Raw genomic sequence first — 12,886 nt, forward strand, 5'->3', positions numbered from 1 at the left:
AATATGGGGTAGGGAGATAGATGGGAAAGATGTGTGAGAAAGCTAAATCTTCTGTAATGGGAAGTCAATAATGCTTTTAACCTTGAATACAACAAAAGACAATGTAGGAGTGTTATTTGTAGGTAAATACTGAAAATCAGCTGAAAATGATTCCCCGGTAAAAATAATAGAGAATGAGGGCAGGGTAGTGGACCTTCATAGCAGAAGTTGTACAAGTAATTGGCTGTTTAACCTGTATTTTTCAAATAAAATTTTAAGCAGTAAGTTTGAATTAAAAAATAATACAGAGCCCTGGCTGGTGTGGCTCAGTGGGTTGAGCTCCAGCCTGTTAATCCCGGGGTCGCCAGTTCGATTCGAGGTCTAGGGCACATGCCTGGGTTGTGGGCCAGGTCCCCAGTGGGGGGGCACCTGAGAGGCAGCCACACAGTGATGTTTCCCTCTTTCTCCCTCCTTTCCCCTCTCTAAAAAATAAACAGAATCTTAAAAAAAAATACAGGTGCAACTATAAGTGATGACAACATGGATTAAAATAACAATGTTGAGTGAAACAAGTGAGACAAAAAGATTTGATTTATAAAGTATATAAAGATATACTTATTATAAATGCCATACTTTTTTAAGAAGTATAAACACTTTTTTAAAAAGTAGGTATAAAAGACCTAACTAATCCATAAGTGTTCAAGTCATGAGTGTGGCTAAATAATGTGCAGAAAATCTTATTCACCTGGTGGTACTTGAATATTTTCTAAAATAGACTAAAGCCATATTTGGTTTTTTAGAACAGCTTTTACAGTCACATCTGGTGATTACTTAACACTGAGAAGACTAAGGTAGGGGTCCTTGAGCTAATTTTGCATTTTTAAATGGAAAAAGGAGATGCAAGTGAAATTACACATGGCCTACAAAGCCTAAAATATATTATCGGGCCCTTTGTGGAATAAGTTTGCCAACCCTTTTCTAGAACACAGGAAAATGCCTGTTCCTGGAAGAAAGAAACCATGAAAATTCTAACTAGATACAATGCAACTTTTTTTAAAAAAGCAACACAGCTTCTAAAAATGGTTAAAATAGTATGTTTTTATATTATAGTTTTGGTAAGGTGTTTAAACTAAAAGGAATGTCTCCAACATGGCTAAGCTTGATTTGTTCTGTTACAGGTTGTAGGTGGCCTAGATATCCACAAAAAGATGGTGGTAGATGTGTGACTCTTTTTAAAGAGTACCACCCAACACTTTTGCTTTCTTCTCCATCTCTGAAGATCTGCTCAAGACGTCCAGCAATGCTCTCTGTGTATTTAAATGGAAGTATTTTTCTCTGTGAAGCCACATTTTCCAACATGAGCCTCATGAAGCCAACTAAGTGTTATTGAACTCTTATTCTCTCAATAACTCAGTGTAGCACTTTAAAGTCTGAAGGACAGCAACACGAAAGAGCATATCAATGTGGTGAAGAAAGGGAGGGGGTTGGCTTTTTAATTTATTTTTCTTCATCTTTTATAACAAGAAAGTATCTATATATACATATGTAAATATTTATATATAGATATATGTAGCTTTCTATATGTGTAGTAGGTTGGCTTTAATTTAATATACTTGATTCAGAAACAAAATGATGAGTACAAAAGTGCCAAGCAGAACATAAAGCATCCTTACTTTTATTTCACACAGTTTTATATATAGGTAGAAGATTGTACAATTGGAGCCGGGTGTTAGGCCAGCTACTTTCCTTTTCCTGTGCTTTCTCCTTTGAGAGATTGACAAAGCATTTGTTAACGTCCTATTATTTACCTAATTACATTTTTGTAACAAAGGAGTTTGTAAACTTTATTTATACCTATGAATATATTTCCAGGGACTAAGTCTCATTGCTGAGCAGCTTTTACTACATCTCTGCTTGAGGAGAAAGTGTAGTTCAGTGCTACTGCCAAGAGCTCATTCTTGTGTTCATATAGTACCTACACAAAGCTTAAGGCTGCTTCATTCTGTTACTGTTACTTGGTAACTAGGAGCCATTATGTTTATTAAATGTCCCTAGTACTTGTAAGTTTCAGTTGTGATTTCATAAAGGCCTGAAGCTATGTGAGGCAATCATAATTTACCTTAGACATTACTTAATAAAGAGTACCTGAAGTAAACATGTAACTGCATAGATAATTTGTCATTAAACCTATGTTTGAACCATAAAAATTCCCTTCTGTGTTTCAGAAGACTTGCAGCTAATATAAAACATGGGTGATATTTAATGTGCATGTAAATATCTCAACACCCACTTATATTTGTGATTTAAATGGAAGAAATCCTACTCATCTGTGTGTCACAGAAGAGCAAAATTTTATCCAAATTTATACCTCTTGAATTTCTTTACCATAAAGCATAAAGAGTGCATGAGGTGTTTTTTCTTGATTTGCCCATATTTGTAATGGATAACAATAAATTTGTGTGATATAAAAGTAGTGTATCATGTTCTACCACTTGTTATTGTCCCTTCCCTTTTCTGCAAAGGTACTGTTGGCTGGAAGAAAACATTTTGGTTAGCTTTCTAGGACAGTATTTCCCTATATAGATTTTCAACAAAAACTGGTTTTATAGTCAGGAGTGGAAAGGGGCAGGTTGAGTCAAGGTGAATGAACCTTAAATTGGGCACACCTGCTTGCCATTGCTGTTCCTTCGACTGAGTGCTGCACACCATGGGCTCTGTCTGTGAGAGAGAAATCTCGGTGCTTGGTGTCCTTGCATGACATGGAGTTTTGCATGTAGATCGATTTAAAAATGTACCTCTTGTTTACATAATTTGCATAATTTTAAAAGAAAATATTGCCAAACTTTGGAAATGTTAATGTTCAAACTGAAAAATCTCCACTACATGTAACTTTCTTCCTCTGGATCAGTACGTGGCTTATAATCCCAGCCAGTGGTTTGATCTGTTCCAGTGTCAACTGCCATGTGCTCTGCTTCAAGGGGGAACTAGTCTTTTGTGAATTTTTTGTACATAAGTATTTGTTACAAATATTTTAGCAAATGCTTTCTATTTCTCTTGCTTGTGCATATCTTGGCTGGCGTTACAGAAAAATAGTGCAAACAATATTTCCTTACTGGGGAATGGGGTTTTTCTTTTTTTCTTTTTTAGTGTGTATGGGTTGGGGGGAGGGGTGGTTTATGTTGAATGTTTAGTTTTTCTTCTGCATGAAACATCATGTTGTGGGAATCTTTAGAAAACTTCCTACTGTATGAATAAGAAAATAAAATATTTGGAACTTGAGCATATTCACAGTGGTCTTTGGTGGGCTTCTTCATCTATTAGGGGTCTTCTGCAGGGGGTGGTTTTAAAAAATCTGATAAATTGATGTTTGATCTTTGTAATCCATAGGTAAAAAATACATCCACTTTATCACTGGATAAAAACAGAAGTCATTACAACTTACAAAGCTCTATCTCATTCTTATATTACTCGTCCCCCTTCCCCTGCTTCCAGCCACTGGAGACAAAGGAGAATGGTGGTGTCAAGGGGGCAGGAGTGTTGCATGGGGACAGTTTTGGTTGAGGAAGGTACAGTTCTAGAGACACATGATGGGTGATTGTTGCACAGTAATGTTGAATGTACCTTGTGCCACTGAACTGTACACTTAAAAAATGTTTAAAATGGTAAATTTTATGTACTTACCACAATTTAAGAGAGTGAAAAAGAATCTCCATCTTTCTGGATAGTTTCCAGGATTTAAATATTGTTCAAACTCACGTGTCTTGAAACATTAATCTTCAAAAACTCACACATGCTCAAAAACTCATTGCATTAGCTAACATTTAAAGTCCTTTGCCACTTCAACCTTTCACTTCCCTTGGTCATTGGTTATAAATCTTGGCTAACCAGATCAAATTATCATGTTGTTGCTGTCTCAAACCTAGATTTACTAGATTTCTTTGACCAAGTAATTAACATTTGCACAGTATGAGTATTTTGCAAGTTGTAGGATGGCTGTGTACTCAGTAATCTAACACTAAGCATGCTGGCCCAACCTTATCGTGGCTGAGATGAGGAACGTTAGGTCTCTTTCCCGGATGCTTAGTGAATATGAGCTTTCTTCCATCCCAGTTCTAGGTAGCATGAGTTGAAGCCCAAATCCGAATGACTAAAACATCTAAGTCTTTTTTCCTTATCAACCACTGAACATTTAAGAAAATACTCTGCAGGTCCATTCTCCAGCCAATATGTAAATTGTTGTATGTCAGAAATTGAGCAAGATAACTGAGTATCCGAAGGTGAGAGGTTTCAGGGTGCAAGGCAGACGTACAGTATAGTGTGGCAGATGCCACAGAAACATGAATATGCAACAGCTAAGGGTGAGGTATTAGTGTCCAGGCCTTACAGAATGCTTTCAAAATGCTTTGACCCAGGTTAAGATCAACTATCATTTTGACATAGATTTATCTGATTACTTTTTCGTTATTCCCATTCCAAAAATCTGTTTTCCTCCAACAATTTGTCTCCCTTTCAAACCCTAAGCAGTACTGCTCCCCCAGGGACAGAAATGCTAAACCAGGCAGGTGCCCCAGACTCAAGGTGCTAAATGAAACTTCAGTGTCCTAAATTTGAGCAAAGTGATTTACTACTGTCATACATATACTCCCTTCATGTTGCTGTGTTGCCAAAGGATAGAAATTATTTTGGTTTGGAAATTTTTCCAGCGATTTCCCATTGGATTTCCCATTGGATTTCCCAACCATAATCTAAATGCATCCAGTCCTATGCAATGTACAAAGCTGTCTGGGACAGTGGCACATGTAACTGATGTAAGGGAAACAGCAGTTAAATAAGAATACTTTCTCTAGTTCTTACATGAACTTTCAAATACTCTCATCTTCAAAGTTAAAAAGTTTTGGCTGGGTTTTAGAGACGTACAAGCACATGTATCAGACAAGTTTAATGAAATAAGTTCTTTCATTTAAAAAATGCATAAACTGAATCAGATAATATTTAAATAGGCAGACACTAGTCAAAACATTCTTTTACATTTGAAGAACATATTTTCTTAGGAGTAAAGACATTCTTTTATCATAGCTTACTACTTAGAAGAAACCCAACATACATACTTATATAAAAAAGTAACATTTTCCTCATGTCAACCTGGTGATAATAGCTCTTTTATTTTTACAAGTTGCAAAACAGGTAAAAGATTAGCCTTTTTGGTTCACTCATTGTAGCCAAACTGCTGCTTATGAATGACCTGACTGTAAAATAGTGACAAACCACCCAGTACTTAGGGTCATGATTCAGAGAGGTTTTCTGAGATAATTCTTTAATTACAACTCGGAGAAGAAATCTTCATAAATTTATAAGTAAAAAACTTATAAATTCATATAGAAAAGAAATAATTTCCCCTCCAAATGAGAGAATTAGAAACTATGCAAATCTGCTATACTTAATTTAAAATAAAAAAAAATGTTGTAATTAATGTTTAAGTGTAATCTTGGTACTCAAGTTTGATACTTAAGTTACACTCTAAGTTGTTGAATGAACACCGTCAGACTTTTCCTTTCTGTTTATTCTTCCGGCTGAGACTGAAGAAGGGAAGGAGACTTGAAGTGACTGAAAAATCCTTCACATGGCTTCTTGTGACCACTTGTGAAGGGTAAGGTCTTTTTCTCTAGAGTCCAAAGACAAAAGTCTCTGATTTGAAATCAAAATCGATCTGCTGCTCTGCTAGCTACAGCTCGAATATTGCCATAAACCTTTGATGGAGGATTTCCTGTAGAGGGAAAAAAGCTTATTTACACAGAAAAATACTCACATATATACAAGCTACATGGAAATTGGTCTACAAAGCTCTAAAAAGAACAGAACATTTTCTTTTGGATCTACCTTAAATCAACAGGAAGCCTAAAAAGGGAACCAAATGCAAACATTCTAAAAAAAAATCATTTTAAATCCCAAGAGCCAAAATATTTCAAAAAGACCCAGTCACCAAGGGAGAATCCTAAGTGTTTTCTGAGCAAATGGCTACACTCCTGTAACTCTTGTCACAAGTTACTGACTCTGCTGCCCCATGTGAAATGGGACCAAGTGGATTAAACTGATGCTGATCAGTAGCCCCCTCTTTGCTGCACCTAAAATGTGGTGTTGCTTATGTTCTGGAATGGCTCTTCTGTGCACCTCGTTGGGGGAAGGCAGCAAAGCCAATAAACCCTGTCTCAGAGCTAACAGATGTGAAATCCAAGAAAAAGGATTCCTGCCTTTTCTTACTCCCACAAAGAGTTGCCAACCCCTGAGAGTTTGTTTGCTATCTTTCACATTTCCCTAAACTGACCTGCAAATCTGGTTTAATCTAGATCCCCACTCTTTACTTTCCAGAGAAAATACCAAAGAAATAAACTGCTTTTACCCAGGATGAGGTTGCAAATGGCAGTTCTTGCCATCTTGATGTTTTGGAAAGAGCCAAGGATGTGAACTTTCCTGCAAGAGAAAAAGTGAGACAAGTCAGCAACAAAAAACATTCCCTTAAACTAAGTCCTGTGATCCAGAAACTGAAAAGTCAGGATACAGATTCCTCAGTAAAGGTGGTGATGATGGCAGCAAAACTCGGCAAATATGCTAAGAACCCACTTTGAAAGAATTTTATGGTGTGTTTATTATAACTCAAAAAATACAAACCTTTGGTTCTCGAACATCTTGCATGTTGAACAATTTGGTTCTTGACCAAGTTGTTATAGAAAAAGTCGGCTGTTGAACAAAACTTTGGTTCTCAGCCTGACAACCCTTTCATGCTGATAACTATATGATCAGTCCCTTGTATGACTTGGTTTTCGAACAAATCGCCTCTCAAACAGCACGGACACGTGAAGTGTCTGTTTTCCTACTGAAACATTCAAAGCAATGAGGCAGTGGTTGGAAGAGAGTGCAAGTCTCGGGACACACAGGCAGCATGATTGCTCTTCTGCTGTACTGAACGTGTCAGGAACAAGGAGTTTTTAGTTTTTGGGTTTTTTTTAAAAACATTTTTTAAAAGATCTTACTTATTTTTCTAAGAGAGGGGAAGAGAGGGAGAAAGAGAGAGTAACATCAATGTGTGGTTGCTTCTCATGTGGCCCCCACTGGGGACCTGGCCTGCAACCCCGGCATGTGCCCTGACTGGGAATCGAACCTGCGATGCTTTGATTTGCAGCCCGCACTCAATCCACTGAGCTATGCCAGCCAGGGAGTTTTTAGTTTTATATCCTGCTCATATTATACTGTATTTTGGCAGCTTAGCAGCTCATAAAAAATAACACTTATAGGTATATAGTAGTCCACTTTATGGCTTTATCATAATATAAATTGTTAAACTTGTGGATTTCCAATTAGCCTGGTTATAGCAAAAACTATAAAACAGTACATTTCTTTAATTTTGAGTAGTGTAATTCAATTTGTAAAAAACAACAAAAAAAGCACACCACCATACAAAGTATAAAAAGTAATTCAATAGTAACATTATTGATAACAGTACCAAACGGAAAACAAACCCAATGCCTATCAACTGTGAATGGATAAACAAAATGCAACACATCCACAGGATGGACTAGTACTTGGCAATAAAAAGGGACTGCTGATACATTAAAAAAAAATGGAGAGACTCAAAATACGCTAACTAAAAGAAACCAAACACCAAAGACTTCACACTGTGAATTTTTAGAAAAGGCAAAACCATAGTGACACAAAATAGTGGTACATGTTCGTGAGTGCCTGGGTACGCGTGGGGCTGCAGGGCTGGAACCTTGGCCTCAGGCTCACTGAACTATGTACCTAACAACAGGCAACTTTAACTACGTAAATCATACCGCAACAAGGCTATTTAAAAAATTAACTAGTAAATTTTAACTTATAAATGCACTTATAAATCATACACTTTAGTATGATATACTACCCGTAATTTGATTAGCAAATCAGTTATATTTTTAGATTTCCAAATTAAAAAGCTAAATATGATATTTTATTATTTTTTTAAATTCTTGACCAAGGGGACATGGATTTGAGAGAGAGAGGATGGACATCGACGTGAGAAACACTGAAGGCTGCCTCTGGCGCACACCCTGACCAGGGACGGCCCCCATGGCCTTTTGGTGCCAGGAGTTTGGTCCTCCTGGCTCCCCACTCCCAACTCTAGACTCATCCATAAAAGATCAAAATTATAATACATCTGTCCTCTGGTAAAGAGAGCTGCCGATGTAGTATTATAGTTATTCCTGAACTATAAAAAATATTAGAGCCCCTCAGTTTAGAGCAAAGATGACAAGACTTCAGATAAAATTATTTCTGGATTTGGGTGCAGACAGACGCCTCCCGTCCTCCTCTCAGTCAACTGCTCTATTTCCCAGCTTTGTGGCATTACACAATCTCTGAGCCAGCAATCCCAGCCTGGCCACGGAGCAGCTTCGACCTCAGAGACGGTCATCCTGGCTTGATGTCCCACACCTTTATTTTAAGTCCGTGTCCTCTTATTCATGTTCACATTGACTGTTCTCCTGTTCTCACCCAATGTGCACTACTCACCTTCCTTTTAAGAAAGGTCTTTATATATATATATATTTAAAGGAAACCTTCCAGTGGCACTTAAAACACCCACTCTGTGCCCTGGCCTGGTAGCTCAGGTGGTTATAGAGTGTCATCCTAATACGCCAGGGTTGTGGGTTAGATCTCCTGTCAGGGCACGTACAGGAAGCAACCAAAGAATGCACAAATAAGTGGATCAAGTGGATATCACTCTGTCTCCCTTCTCTCTAAAAACCAATTAAAACAAAACAAAAACACCCACCCTTTGTCTTCCCCTGACTTAACAGGGGAAGAAACTATGAGGAACTATTTAAATTTTCACCTGTCCTGTGATTTCTTTTAATAATATTTCTAAGTGTTTCCTTCATTACCAATTGAGAAAAAAAGATAAAATTTCTAAGATTTTCCTAACTTAATCTGCTTTCAAAGTAGGTAACTACCTATTCATCCAGAACCAAATGCTGACAAAGATTTAGTGGGAGTATTATGCAAAAATACAACCTTTATGACCTTTTAAAACCAGCAAAAGAATATAAATTATGACAATAGTTTTCTCAAGATCCCATACTTACACATCAGCTAAAACGATCCGTGTCCGTGTCACATTCTCTATGGTGAACTTGGTTTTCCCCCCTTTGCCAGCGATTCTTCCTATTGCCCTTGACAGGTGGTCTCCCTTTAGGGGCTTCACTGAATGAGACAAGGAAGACCTCAAGAGGCAAGCCACTGCAGTACACCACCCACTTCCACATAAAGTTCAATCATTAACAAAGTTTCCCCACCAACAGACATAAAATACGTATATGTTTTTAAAAAGCTGTAAAAATAACACAGCTCAACTGATGCTTTTAGAAAGCTGAGAGTCACAAACAAAGTCAGCTATTCAAAAGTACAGTATTTCATAATAAATGAATGCTACACACTCACCATCTGTAATTTCAAAAGACTCTAAGAAGAGGTCATCCAACCTAATTAGAGCAAGTGCATCCTACAATATAAAAATACATACTGTGAAGCCCTTCCATTTAGACACCTAAGAATGAGTGTCAAGGTAAAATTCACAAACTATAGAACTAGAAAACTCAAATCGGAGAAAAGCCCCAATCCACAGAAACATTCATACCGAATACTTTTCAAGCCTCCATTTTAGATGTCATTAAATCACTCACCTCCACCTGGAACCCAAGAATAAAGGCTTTCACAAAATCAGCTGCTTTTGTCAGAGCGCTAACGTCCTTGGTTTCTTTACAAGTCTGTTTTAAAAAAGGCACAAATTACAGGTGGGGATGAAAAGTCCTCTAACAGAACACAAGGAATGATCTTTTCCTTTACTGGAATTTCCTTCACCACCACCCTCTCCCAATGTATTCTCCATGACCCAGTTTTTGCTGAAGTACTGTGGTTAACTTGCAAAACAAAACTTTCCTAGATCCAGAGGTAGACAGTTCCACCAAAACACTGTCAAATGACAGACTGTACTCCAAGACTGATCTGACCTGGGGACTGACAGCAAGACTCCTCAGGCACAGCCCAACGGCACACACACGACTTCATCGTCCTCAGACCAGCCTCATCCTGTCAATGCTCTGACACCCAAGCTAGCCATCTTCTCTTCTCTTCCAATCCAGCCTTCCCTGCAAGTTGTCATTTCCTGGCTTCAATCAGCATTTGTGCTGATGCTTCCCACAGCAGTAACTCCTCTACTAACTACCAGCATGGTTTAGGCAGTTTATTCAATAATCACAGAAACAGCAGCTAGCCATGAAATGCCCAGCACTGTAAATGACAGGCATGACAAAGAAAGGTGCTTTACATACTGCAGCTCTAAGCTTCATGAAAACCCTGATTACTGAGTGATATAAAGGTGAAAATGGTAATATTCGAACACAGGTCTAATGTCAAGACTGTCATTTCCTCTATCCCACACAGACCCACAATCTAACTGAGACCACACATGTGACAAATTTAAAACCATGCAGGGTTGTGTAATGGGACATTTAAAACAAGATCCTAGCAAGATCCTTAATCCTGTATTTGACAATGGGCAAGTCTCATAGAAACTGTAGGTCTTTATCTGTAAAAGAGGTCAGAACAGGAGATCCTGAAAGGTCCCTACTAGCATCAAGATTCAACTACCAGCTTGATGGCTTTAGCCAAGAAACTCCTCTGACCCTCAGTTTCCCCACATCCATAAGATGTGGCTATGTCATCTACCTCACAGGGCTGTCCTAAGGACCAAAATGATGTAGTGTGTCTGAAGGCACCACTCTGTGTCTGGTGTATAACAGTATCAACAAATGTTAGTGGAATCCAGGTTGATGATGCTGAAATACATAATGACAGCTAAGCACAGTAATAGTTTAGACACTGAAGACATGACTGAAAAATGGACTGATCACAAAGAACTTGAGCTAGATCCTCAAAGATGAATGGAACTGAGGTAGGACAAAGGGTGTAGGGAGGAGAGGGACTTCGTCAGAGAGGAAAGCCATCCGTGTACACGGACATAAGAATGTTCAAAAAGGTGGTGAGGTGAACTTCGGACTCGGACTCCTATGTAAAACGTTCGGTCAAAACTTAACTCCTACCCTTCAGTGACACTGAAGGTACCAGGATACCGTAATAAAAGCAGTGTGGTCTGCGAAGGTGTATCTGGCTCTGGCACTGAGGGTGAAGTGGTGAAAGATGGTGTAAAACAAGGGAAACCTCAAAGGAAACAAGTTTTGGCATGAAACCACAAAAACCTGAACAAAAGTGGCAAAGAAGTCCACTGTCTAGCTCTACATTTTAAACTTCACCAACTATTTAGAGTAGCACCTCTCAACTTTATCCCATTATTCTAGTCCCTTGGAGGAGCTGAGTTTATATACCCATCCTGATAATAGCATAACAATCCTCAAAAAGAAAGATTATAATTAATGTTGGTCTTTGATTCTGATACAAAATTGGCATTCAGAAAAAGAAGTCCAAAGTCAACTAATTTTGACTAACTCTTGGGCTGACACCATAGAACGAATGAATATATATAGATAGATAGAGGCACACACACATAGATTTAAGTACAGTTATAACATGGATGTGTACATATAAAATTTATTTCTAAAACAATACATTTTCCCCCAAAATAATACCATTAAAATATATAGTGCCTGTTCGGCAGCAAATATTCCACTCAGTTCATTATTTACAAACTTCCGTTTATTTGGCCTTTTCTCAGTTCAACATTAAACACTATACAAAGGCATGACCAGTATTTTGGTATGATCGCAGACTCAACTTATGAATTCAACAAATATTTGTGTTCAATGTGGACTCTGAAGGCATTTGAGAAGTTCAAATTCACTAAGTTAGAAAGCTGGAAGAAAACCATTTAACAAAGTTAAGTCCCACTGAGGAAAGTCTATGTATCCATTTTCATCCCTGAAGGAGGAACCCTAGAACACTTGGAAATGGTCGGCATTCTCCTTACCCTGATTTCTACATTCCTCGATTTCAAGTTAAAGCGTATCTGAAGTCCCAAATGCTCTACAATAGGCGTAAATATCTTCAACCAGTTCTCTTTTAATGGTGTGTATCTGTTAGCTGGGACTGGAATTTTCCTTGTTTCTTCTTTTCCGTTCTGCAATAAAAACACACACAACTGAGCTGTCTGGAGGAATGGAGGTGGAGCTGCAAAATGACAACTGAACCACAAAAAAGTTTCCTTCATCTGAACGAATCAAACTTCCCCGGAGTCACTTAAGAACTGCACGCCAGAAGAACCCCTGCAGTATCAACATTACCTAGAGACCTCCAACCTGACTTCCCTCTGGCCCCTAGTACCCTGTTCCTGTCCCAGGGTCCCCCCAGTACCAAGATCCCGTCCCCGGAGAGGGGCGGAAAGACGGGCCTCTTGGCCGGCCGGGCCTCCTCCGTGTCCATGCGACTCGCGTCCCCGCCTTCCCCGGCCGCAGACAGCTCTTCAGCCTGCCGCTTCTTCGCTCGCCGGCCACCTTTGCGAGTGACCTGGGTGAAACCGTCCTCGGCCCCGGCGATCTGCGACTCCATTTCGGTGGTCATCCTCCAGAATCTCCAGCCGCAGCCGGCGCTTCCGGCTGGAACACGTGCGCGGTTGCAGTGCGCAGGCGTACCTCGCAGGTTCCAGCATCCGCCAACCAGTCCCAGCGCTCCGTCCCCTTTCTAAGAAGTCCCCACGCAGGGGACTTGATGCCGGATTTTTCCGTTTGTTTGCTGAGTAGGATAAGGAGCTGTTCTAAAATATGCCGTATTCTTATGGTCTCCTCCTGGCCCTGCCAAAGCCAAAGAATTTAGTGATCTCTAACCTGTATATATACTAAAGGCAGTCTGTAAAGGCAAAACACAAGTT

General features: G+C 39.0%; 2 protein-coding genes across 2 annotated transcripts in view; one reads left to right on the forward strand and one right to left on the reverse strand.

Annotated features, from left to right (window-relative positions):
• The window catches only part of PPP3R1 (protein phosphatase 3 regulatory subunit B, alpha), a 60,277-nt gene extending 57,014 nt beyond the window's left edge, over positions 1 to 3,263 (forward strand). Inside the window, exon 6 of the mRNA XM_045827370.1 lies at positions 1,158 to 3,263. Within this exon, the coding sequence (XP_045683326.1) occupies positions 1,158 to 1,205 (48 nt within the window). The 3' untranslated portion in view covers positions 1,206 to 3,263. The remainder of the gene's footprint in view (positions 1 to 1,157) is intronic.
• A 1,640-nt stretch (positions 3,264 to 4,903) lies between these two features.
• Positions 4,904 to 12,664, reverse strand: PNO1 (partner of NOB1 homolog). Its single transcript, XM_045827818.1, has 7 exons — positions 12,373 to 12,664; positions 11,990 to 12,139; positions 9,690 to 9,773; positions 9,448 to 9,508; positions 9,093 to 9,210; positions 6,377 to 6,447; positions 4,904 to 5,743 (listed from the first exon to the last, which is right to left on the reverse strand). Exons 1-7 carry the CDS (start codon positions 12,577 to 12,579, stop codon positions 5,676 to 5,678), a joined length of 759 nt encoding a protein of 252 aa, XP_045683774.1. The 5' UTR covers positions 12,580 to 12,664; the 3' UTR covers positions 4,904 to 5,675.
• Between the last annotated feature and the right edge of the window lie 222 nt (positions 12,665 to 12,886).

Source organism: Phyllostomus hastatus, unplaced genomic scaffold, assembly GCF_019186645.2.
Source record: "Phyllostomus hastatus isolate PE091 unplaced genomic scaffold, TTU_PhHast_1.1 phas_scaffold_78, whole genome shotgun sequence".
NCBI classification, from domain to species: Eukaryota; Metazoa; Chordata; class Mammalia; order Chiroptera; family Phyllostomidae; genus Phyllostomus; species Phyllostomus hastatus.